The sequence below is a fragment of the Channa argus genome, chromosome 16, assembly GCF_033026475.1.
Source record: "Channa argus isolate prfri chromosome 16, Channa argus male v1.0, whole genome shotgun sequence".
NCBI classification, from domain to species: Eukaryota; Metazoa; Chordata; class Actinopteri; order Anabantiformes; family Channidae; genus Channa; species Channa argus.
Genome location: NC_090212.1, coordinates 17,575,749 through 17,586,347, shown reverse-complemented (window position 1 = coordinate 17,586,347; position 10,599 = coordinate 17,575,749). Strand labels below are relative to the sequence as shown.

Genomic DNA, 10,599 nt, shown 5'->3' with positions numbered 1-10,599 from the left:
TAGTTCAGATTTGTGATACTACAAAACATTATATTTGTTTAACAGTAGAAAAGTAACTGGATTTAGCTGCTACCAAACTAAAAGTATTTCAAAAATGGGTTTGTTGAATTTGCTTCTACTTTAGGAGGTAGATCTGTATAAATATGAGTGTTACATTTCATACTACTAAAACAGTACCCAAAGAAGTACCACAGTAAATACAATGAACATAAATGGCGTTGCACAGTAGTACTGTGGTATATAATAGCATGTATATGTGTGTATAGTTAACGGCAGTAAACTACAGTAACATTAAATATTTATAATTTTTTATTGTTGATTTGGCAGTTTTTACGCCAGATGCCCCGCAACCCTCCCCAATTTCTACCCAATTTTTAAACTACAGTAACATTTAATATAGCATAAAACTTAACATTAAAAAAAAAAGTTATTGTCAGAAGTGGGATTCGAACCCACGCCTCCAGGGGAGACTGCGACCTGAACGCAGCGCCTTAGACCGCTCGGCCATCCTGACTTAGCGAGCGAGGGGGGTCGACTCTGTAATAATCCTCATCAAACCCGTCACCTTCAACTGTCATAACTTTGTCACACTTAACAGGCGAAAACCTTTGATCAGTGGATTAAGATTGACAAGAATCACTGTGGAACCGGTGCAACAATGATTTCTGCTCATGAAGCTAATTAAGTCAATTCAAAATAAGATAGCCTTACTTAAAACACGCTAGTTACTTAGTTCCGTTTGTTTTTCTTGAGCAGATCTGTAATGACAGCTGTTTTCCAGCCTGATAGATCGGCTAGTAGGCTTTACTAATGCACTGCCCCACCTAGCATTGCAAAAGACTTAAGCTGCCCTCGGTTGTATAATGAAGTTGCGGCATTTTTTATTAACTTTTAGTGAGCACGGTCAGGGTTCGTCTCATTCATTTCTGCCGCTTTGCGGTGAACGTAGCAAGTAGCTTAACCTTAGGCTAAGCTAGCGTTAGGTAGCTTCAGCTTGACGTTGAAGTTGTACAACGCTGTTCATCACCAAAAAAACGGTAAGCGAGCCATTTTGACGCCAAAGCGATAATAAGCGCAAGCTGTGTTTTAATATTAATAGTCATGCAGTGATTGTCTTAAACGACCAGCTCGCTTAGCGTGGCTCGCATAAGCAGCGTTTATAAACTCAGGGTTGTAATAACCAATTGCTACTACTTTGCTTCAAGCAACGCAAGCTAACGTGGAAGTAGAAACGATACTTTTGTCTAATTGTTCCCGATCCTACAGTGAAATTAGGTGGAGTCATATGATGCATACACACTTTATTTCCACATAAGTCACTGTCAGCTGAAAGATGTATTGTGGTATTATTGTGACCAAGTAATCCCTCAGTATTGAGATACTGATCTATCTAGCCTAGCCAGTATGCTAATGTAGCTTAGACAAATAGCTTGATTAAGTCATACAGTGTCTCATCCCTGCCGTGTTTGCCTTTCCCACGGGCTCTTCAACTGTCTGGCTTGAATTGTTCAACTTGTTGGAAAGGTACTGGAAAAACCCGTAAAACAAAATGCTGTAGGCAAGTTACTTTATTAAGGGTTTGCACAGCTATAACTTTGTGGTTGCTCTTTTTGTAGCCTCAGTGCTTGGTTTTATATCATTGTGTGAGTCTGACAGATACTCATTGTTTTATTCTGTGATTTAATGGTATGTAAACCTTTATGGTAAAGTGGTATATGCAAGTTTAAACAGGTATGTTTGACTTTCTTCCCCCAGTTTGACAGTCATGTCCTCTTTACCTCCACACAACTTTTCCTGGGTTGAGCCTGGCAAGTTGGCTGGAATGGCAATGCCCAGGATGACGTGCGAGTACCAGTATCTGCTGGACAATGGTATCAAACACCTGGTTTGCCTTTGTGAGAGAAAACCACCGTACCATGACTCATGCCCAGAGTTACAGCTGCACCACTTCAAGATAGCTGACTTCACTCCTCCTTCATCGACCCAGATTGACAGATTCCTCTCGGTTGTGGAAGAAGCAAACTCCAAGGGGGAGGTAAGATATTGACAAACTTGACAGACTGTAATGTGAGTGATCCCTAATAAATTGCTTTCACAGCTTTCCAGATTTAGGTCAGCCTAGTATGTAGGCTGGCACAGGCTACAGAACTGTAACTTAAAACATTTGGCATCACGTTCACTACTTACTGTTCCCCAGAATAGTGCCACCATAAACAGGCTTACAACTTTTCCAAAGACCATTCGAACCATGTTTCTTACTGAAGGTTAGTTAGTCGATTGTTTGCAACACCAGATTTTCCTCCTCTTTGTTCTTTATTTTCCGTTGATGGATTTTAGCTTTGCTTGCAAAACAGAAAGTTATCCACAATGTGTGCTTGGTTCCAGGTGATGGAACAAAAAAGAATTGATGTCACTGAAATGTTTTGGCTCCTCAGGGCGTCGGAGTTCACTGCATGCATGGCTATGGGAGAACGGGGACCATGCTGGCCTGCTATCTGGTGAAGGCAAGGAAGATTTCAGGGATTGACGCCATCAATGAGATTCGCCGGCTGCGGCGAGGTTCAATCGAAACTCATGAACAAGAGAAAGCAGTGGTGCAGTTTTATCAACGTACCAAGTAGCTTTTACCGCAGATCTAAAATACTATTCTACACGTGGAAGGTGTACAGTAATTGTAGTCGTGGGAAGAAGTAGCTAAATTATATTTCCAAATTAATACTTCATTGGGTTGGAATAAGAAAAAAAAACAAACAAATAAAGTCGAAACTGATTTTAAGTGCCCTACGTTAAACTGAAATATTAAGATTACAAACCATATGACCATGGTGCATCGAACTAAGATCAACATTTCTAATGGTATGGTAATAGGTAATGACATGCACACAGTCTTTTCGCATCGTACTATTACTCTTTCTTTGAAAAAACATGTTACCCTTTCATTTACAAGGTGTAAACCTTCATTTATGCACTGGATGCCAGGGAGAAGAGACGCTGACGCTCCTTGAATGTGAGCTTCTCAGGAGCCGAAGGTCTCTGGATTTTCTCCTCCTGGTTTCTGCAAATAAATAGTATCATTAGCTGACATACTTGAATTTTTAATGCTATTGTGGGAAACATTTATGGGGACACAAAGCTCATGCGGTTTTAAAACGTAGAGTGTAGCATGCAGATTTTACTCAGGGACTTTTTTAAAAAGTGCTCCAAATGTCTAATTGTTATAGGAAGTGACACTAACTAATAGGATGTTGTTTGTGTTAGTACACAATGGTACATGGACATTGTGTGTCATCATGGGTAGATATGCTGCATACATGCAGTATCTCCTTTGCTTGTTTTTGATTTGCCTGAATTTCAATGTTACAATTTACAACTCACTCTTCGGATGCCATGTTCTGAACATCTTGAGTCACTCCACTCGATCTTTGATCTGCCAAAAACATGGAAATGTTGAAATAAAATGAAAGATGTAAAAACCATTACTACTTTTTTTTTTTTTTTTTTTTTTTTTTTTTTTTGAACAAATGAAATGGCCTTTTTGTTTTTAAATGATTTACCCATGTTTGCCTTGTCTCTTGTTTGGGTGAGGTGAGTTTCTGCTGGCTTTTTCAACTCTTTTTCAACATTTCCTCCAGAGCAGCTCTTGTTCTAAATATGAAACAAAATAAATATTTCTAGATTTTTGTGACTTTGATATTCTCATTATTAAGACATTGTGGTGTCATATATGTAGCTTATGATAAATCTTGGATATTTAATTAATGTAAACAATGAATAGGCATTGGTAAACCCATATAACAATGTCTGAAAACAAATATATCTCCATGTGTTCCAGGTAAAATTGTAAGGCCCTGTTATGGTTCCAGTTTTATACACTTTAGCTTGATTTGTTTTATGTATTTTGTGTTGAATATTACCTTTAACCAAGATCTGTCACTGATGCTTTACCTGTGCTAGTGTGTCCAGCTGCTGTATTATAACCATCATGTCCAAATCTCCCTCTTCCTCCTCTCCGCTCTGCTGAATTTCCCGCAGCCTCTTCTGAAACTGCCACTCCAGGTTGAGTTTGAGGAGTCGGTTGTTCTCCTCTGCAGAGCGCTGTGCTTTGGCCTGAAGCTCCTGCACCTCCTGCTGCAGGAGCTCCACCATCTGAAGCCCCTGCTGCTTCTCCAGCTTCTCCCGAGCCTCCCTCCTCCAGGGGTCACAGAACTCGTGGGGGTCTTTTTGGTTCAGTGGACTTGTCCCCTTCTTCCGTTGAGCGGGAGGTTCTCGGAAGAGAACGTGTTTAGCCGGAGAGAGGCTTTGACCCCTGTGTGTGTTGGGTGTTTGCTGCTGTGATTGCATTAAGAGCATAGGTAGGTTTTTAGTTGCAGAAGTGGGAGATGCATAAATATGAAGATGTTTGCTTTGAGGACTCTGGTTATATCCATTTACTGTAGAAGTTTGTCTCATATTTACCGCCAGCAAAGACGAACTATGGAAGGTGGAGAGTGGAGGGTTTAACTGTGTCTGCACTGCTCTGGTTACAGGAATGTCTATGCGTATTGGCTGGATCAAGGATGCCGGTGTTGGAAGTTTTGAAAAGGGGGTTCTCCACATCCCAGCACCACTTGTATGAGACCCCTGCTGTCGTTTTGTAGGAGAACTGCTATCAGAGAGGATGTCGTGACTAGAAACACTTGAGCGAATAGGGAAAGATGAATAGCGATTCATGGTTTGCTTTGCACTCCTGTCCTGCTGTTCACACGTGATCTGCCTTTTCTCCAGCAGGGGGCGTCCAGTGTCCATACACAAGTTTTCCTGTGAGAGCGCCTGACGCTAGAGGGGTAAATGCATAAAGATTGTTGTGGCATTGCCTAGGAATTCTTATATACAAATTTTCTATGTGAGAAAACATTTGTTGATGCCAGAAGAACATGAAGTGCTTTTGTAGCCTTTTGAGACTCACCATGATGGTTTTCTTATCAAAGCTTTGGCCATCTATAGGCCTTGAAGACAATTTGAATGTTTGCTGTGATCGCCTGGTTTCAGATATGTTCTTGTCCTGGGATTTAGGGTTTGGTAGAGTCGAATATTCCCTGTGAAACGTCTGAATGGGCAAAAGGTTCAACAAAATTGCTTCATTTGTGACAAGATCACTCAAAAGCTGCACATTTTTGTAATGATCCAGTATCTTTCCGGTTTTCTTAATGTCACTGACTGAAACGAATGTGCTAAAACTATTGGGAGAAAATCGGTCTGGAAACAGTTTGCTTTTGTTGATATCAATACTGTAAAAGATCCCAAATTTAGATTTTATTGATAGAGAACATTATCACGAAATTAGTTTGACAGGAGGCGTTGTACAACTTAAAACATCCTAAGACCCTTTAATAAGAAAAAACATTTTTCTCCACTTAAAAACCTCGTACTGCCTCCACCACACACAGTTCAGGTTAAACTAACAGGACCTTATATCGAACAAATTGAGAAGAAACTCACATCAGTGCAAATGTTGATACTGGAAACCGCAGCAATGTTTTTCCCTCTCTCACTAAGGGCAACCGATTCATCACCATCCACCAGGCTAGTGTCGGCTGAAATAAGGAGAAAATGAATTAGATCAACATAAAGAAATGTACTTTATGTGCCCAGGAGTGAGGGATGATTGAAACAGAAGTGCACGTACTGGTCACGTTGGGGCTGGAGCGATAAAGCTGTCCGTTTCTCTGCATTATCTGCTCTTTCTTTCCGATGTTGCTTTCATAGGGCTGTTCAGAGGGGCCAGGGTCCACAACGCTGTACAGTGAGAGCGCTTTACTGTTCAGCACAGCAGTGCTTTTATTGGCTTGTTGAAGCAAGAGAAGGTTTAAATTAGGTCATGGGGGACAAAGTGAAAACACAATGGTTTAACATATTGTGCTCTAACCTGTAGGCCTTTCTGCAGCTGGTTCACTCAGCAGGGCCCCAAGGCCGTGATAGCTTGCTCCAAACTTTGCAACCCGTAAGGTCACAACGGGGCCAGTTTGCATCATGATAGCAGCTGCCCTTAATCAAAATGAGATCATAAGATCATTTCTCTATTTGATTTCCCCATTAAACAGGCTGTAATGCAAATTTGTCATTTGGGGCTAAGACGGGACTAAAGGCCTCTGTAGTTGTTAAAATGTTTCATACATTTTAGTTTATTCCAGTCAAGTGTATAATAGACTGTTATGTAGATACCTTTCTTGGCTGAGGCCAATCAGGCTTTGACCATCCACACCGAGGAGCTGATCCCCAGCTTTTAACCTGCCGTTCTGCACCAAACAGCGACAAACAAGATTTGTTTCATCTTTCCTTGAGTCACTTCACTATCAATTATGTGTTGGCTCTCACCATTTCAGCCGGGCCTCCCTTGACAATAGATTTGATGTAGATCCCAAGGTTATCCTGTCCTGCTCCCTGTGGCACAATGAGGAGGGGGATAATAATTAGCTGAGACATCTGCCAGTTGGTGAGCACGTCGAAATGAGGCGCTCACCTTTGCAGCCACGATGCTGACCCCCATCCCACTGTTCAGAGGTTTGTTCAGCGTGATGGTCACAATCTCCGGCTCTCTATGTGGTGCCTGTTGAGGAAAATAAAAATAAAATATATGAGTTGTGCGAAAATGTTTGATGGGATTTTATGCCAAATTATGAAAAAAACATCCGGGACCATATACAACAGTTACCGAATACGTGCTCTCTGCAGATGGTGTCTGTTCACTGAAGTACAGGGTCCAGTCACCCTGGGAGTTCAGGTGGCACGTGAAAGCGCACAGACCTGGAAGAGCAGAATGTTATATGATATTTAACAAAAAACCCAATTCAGATTCATTCGTCTTGAATACGCCGCTGGACTTTTAACTTTTTGAATAAATATGACAGACTATTCAGAATCCCATACCTTTCTGGCAGATTGGCTCCAAAAACTCTGTAAACCCCGGAGGGATTCCTCTCACTGTGTCACAGGAGTATCCTCCCTCCGGCAGCAGGAAGGGCAGGTGGAGGTCGAGGCTCTCCTCCAGCTGAGTGTCCTGTCCTTCGCTTCGAATCAGGTGATCTGCTGAGGCCTGTGCAGCTGTCACTACGGCATCGATCAAATCCTGCAGCGAGGATGACAGGTGGCTAACAGTGGAAATATTTCAGGGAAAGGTCGTCCTAGTTCATAGATGGGCATTTGTCATTCAGTGACAAGACTACCAGGGAGGGACGTCCACTCTGCCTTAGATGACCATAGCCTTTGACCTCAGGTAAAGGTAAGCTAACGTATACCATTAAAGTAATGCCATTGTACTATGGCTGCTATAATAATGAAGATGCTGTGATATTTGTTGTAGTATTACTGTACATTAGTATTAGGGAGATGCTGTAATAAAAGTATTGATTTTGCAGTTTAATTATTTAGTAGTCACTGGAGGAAAAGTTACTGATTACATTTTTACCCGTACTTAAGTATTTTTTTATTTTAAGCTATTCTATCTAAACTTTATTGTACAGTATTTTAAGAAAATATTGTAGTCTGCTACAGCTATGTTTAATATAAAGATTCGAATGTAACATAGAAAACCGCTTGCTTAGCGCTTGTTGATGTCTGTAATGGCATATTTTTAGCTGGAGAGGTGGCATGATGACCTTACTGCAAAAATAGGGTCCAGTGAAGAATTATATTGTAAAAGAGTGCTGTCTTCCCCATGTAAAAAAATGACTGTAATAATGGCTTAATGGGATATTTGATATGGCTTTTGTCACCCACAGGACATAGACATGTTCCCATTTTATTCACGCACCTTAAAACCAGCGAAATATTAAAGAAAATATTTCACCCAAAAGGAATAGGGTAATGTGACAACTCGCTTTACTATTCTTCATATCTTATTCATGATTATATTCGTCATTGTTAATTATTCATTTTGTTAAATCTGCACGGCTGAGCTGCTGCTAGACTCCGACACTAACTTTAGACCATAATGTTGCGTCTTTATACTGATCGCCTGACATATAATTTGCATCAAAATTGTTCAACTGTTCCTTGATGGAACCTATTTTGACAGGCACATTTGTCCCAAAAAGCATTATCATACTTAAGGTTTCAAACAGGGGAAACAAGGGAAACATGAGGGTTGAAGAGCAGTACTCACTGTTGGGATGGAAGGTTCATTGGTCGCACAGAGGTAGCTGGATAGTAGTGTCTGCAGCTGGAGTGAGTTCAACTTGAAGCAGGTACTCTGGATGTCCTTCAGGTTGAGCATGGAGTACTTCTTCATGGTCAGCAGTGTAGTTGCCTAGTAACCATCAGGTAGAGCTATTCAACACTTTGTACTGACTGAAATATCAATGGAATCTTCTTGTTAATAAAACCAGCAAAGCACATGCAAGTTAAGGGATTATATCAAAAAGAGTCTAATTTAATAAATTAATACAACAGTTGCCCTCTTGATTGTTTGCCCATATTCAACTGAAAAGGTCTTTTTTATTTTTTATTTTTAAACCTTAATTGAACAATCACCACCGAATAGCGGGAATGCAGTGTATGTGTGCAGCATATGTCATGTTTATCTTGAGTTGAGTAGAGATTATCTACTTTAAAACAGCATTTAGACCATAATAAAATAGTAAGACAAAAGACATTGTTCGAAAAAGAGAGTTTGATTATAATTATGCCATTCTTGACAAGTGAGGTCCGTCTGTACCTGGCTATTAAAATACTATGATCCAACCTTTCGTAAAAGCCCAGTCTAATCTGGATTAAGATGTGATCTGCATTGAAAGACCTGCATGATGTGTCCCAGGTGGCAGTCAGCAGCCAGCTCCAGGCCCTGCCTCTCTGCCCAGGCCTCAATGGCAGTGAGCCTCTGACGAAGAGCAGCTCCCCAATAATGGGATCGCAGGCCATGAACGTTGGCCTCTGGGCTTATCAGCTGGTTGAAGAGCCAAGCACTGATGAAATGAAAGAGCTGGGAGAAGAGCTGGATGGTGAGGGCAGGGTTGACCCGACACCGGCGTAACAGCGACATGGTGTTCATCAGGACGTTGAGGACCATCTCTGTATGAGACATGACTGTTAACGAAGTGTTATTAGGGCTTCGGGATTGTGTTTTATAAAGGAAGTGACTTGTTCTGTAGGAAGTGCATGGCGTACTACTGAAATATTTAGTCGATGTATAAGTATTAAACGAATGAATGTTTACCTATACCAGCTGGCAGAGGACCATGTTGTTCAGGATCAATCAGAAAAGTTGGCAAGTGCTTCAATAATTCGTTCTGTAGACATTGTCGAAGGCATCTGTGTGGAATAAAAGGCCCATATCAAAACATAGTCTAATATGATACAGTGCAGCAAAACTTATTACACAGGTAGAAGTCAGTCGGCTCACAGTAATAAATAATGTATTCGCCGTGCTTTGCTCTAAATAAAAATGTCTGTGGCTTTCGGTATGCAAACTTTTTTAGCTCTTTATAAGTGTTTAAAATGTCATGAAACAGTGACATTTCCTGTGCGTAACTAACACATTAATAGTTTCAGCACTTCCACAAGACAATAAAAATGCGTGTTGAAGTGCAGTAGCAGTGTTGGACTGCCTGTGTATACTGTATGGGTTGGGCTGGGGGAGCTCAGGGTGGGATTGGGAACATATTTTTAAAGAGATTTGGTTGATTGGAACCTGCATGGGCTATTGGAGGATAAAAGCTAATAGGGCAGGTTGAGCAGATTCAGATATCATTTTGATTATTGTTCATAGTAGAGTAACTCAATTTTTAATGCGTGTTGTTTTACCTGTAAGCTCTGTGCACCTGGTGGGACAGATCCAGCTGACTCTGCCCTGTAAGCGGGCAAAGGTCTTTGTCATTCTTGAAGAAGTTTAGCAGCTCCGAGGAGTTGGCCATCCAAAAGGCCAGAGCCCCAGCAATGGTCTGCTGCTTCTGAAAGGTAAGCGGCCAGTTTTGTAAACCGATGTCTTTGTCGCATTGTGATTGTTAGCATCACTTGTTTTTAACAACTAGTTTCTCACTTTACTTCTAATCTAGGTCATTTATTTAATAACACAAGTGTAACAAGCGTTTCTGGACTTGCCTGGATGACCTGCCCTATCATGGCCACCATTTGGCTTGTGATCCAGGTTACACTGTGTGTGAGTCCTGATGGCGAAGAGGCTCGTGCGGAACTCTGTTGGAGAGCAAAGCGTCCCACAGCATAGAGGATATATGCAGGTGAGAGCTTGAAATGAAGTGTGGAGCTGTTGGTGTAATTTATTACTGCAGACAGGAAGGCTTCCTCCACTGAAATGTGAAAGACACCAGCAGGGGGCAGGAGGACATTATGAGAGGCATAGGCAGGAAACTCAACACTGATAATAATTTAACTGGAAAATAACACTGACGAAGAAAAACCTTATTATCTCAGACTCACAGTTGTCAAACAGTGTAATCTCTGCTGGTAATCCTGGGAAATCTGAAAACTCAGGAAAAACTCTTTGTGAATGATTCGGGCAAAGCAAAATCATATGTGATGTATAAACAAGAATTTAAGTCTCCCTGGTTCTGATACAAACTAAACTCCTCACTGATTTGAAGACACACATTCCTATGGTGAAAACGT

The 10,599-nt window shown here is 41.1% G+C and overlaps 2 protein-coding genes and 1 non-coding gene across 4 annotated transcripts; 1 reads left to right on the top strand and 2 right to left on the bottom strand.

Annotated features, from left to right (window-relative positions):
- Positions 1-431: 431 nt before the first annotated feature.
- trnal-cag (transfer RNA leucine (anticodon CAG)) lies at positions 432-514 on the bottom strand. Its single transcript has one exon. It is a non-coding gene; the product is annotated as a tRNA-Leu (tRNA).
- A 57-nt stretch (positions 515-571) lies between these two features.
- dusp23b (dual specificity phosphatase 23b) lies at positions 572-3,514 on the top strand. Of its 2 annotated transcripts, none has more exons than XM_067479985.1 (3): positions 572-1,037; positions 1,756-2,035; positions 2,436-3,514. In XM_067479985.1, exons 2-3 carry the CDS (start codon positions 1,766-1,768, stop codon positions 2,619-2,621), a joined length of 456 nt encoding a protein of 151 aa, XP_067336086.1. In that variant the 5' UTR covers positions 572-1,037; positions 1,756-1,765; the 3' UTR covers positions 2,622-3,514. The 2 variants fall into 2 exon arrangements, with proteins under 2 accessions (XP_067336086.1, XP_067336087.1); XM_067479986.1 differs by lacking the exon at positions 572-1,037 and adding an exon at positions 1,044-1,524.
- LOC137101732 (afadin-like) lies at positions 2,962-10,582 on the bottom strand. The gene is made up of 17 exons (XM_067480468.1): positions 10,549-10,582; positions 10,075-10,280; positions 9,778-9,923; positions 9,191-9,285; positions 8,774-9,045; positions 8,141-8,284; positions 6,907-7,105; positions 6,692-6,783; positions 6,500-6,586; positions 6,355-6,420; positions 6,202-6,275; positions 5,906-6,024; positions 5,666-5,824; positions 5,479-5,573; positions 4,946-5,086; positions 3,935-4,815; positions 2,962-3,055 (listed from the first exon to the last, which is right to left on the bottom strand). Exons 1-17 carry the CDS (start codon positions 10,580-10,582, stop codon positions 2,962-2,964), a joined length of 2,904 nt encoding a protein of 967 aa, XP_067336569.1.
- Positions 10,583-10,599: the final 17 nt, after the last annotated feature.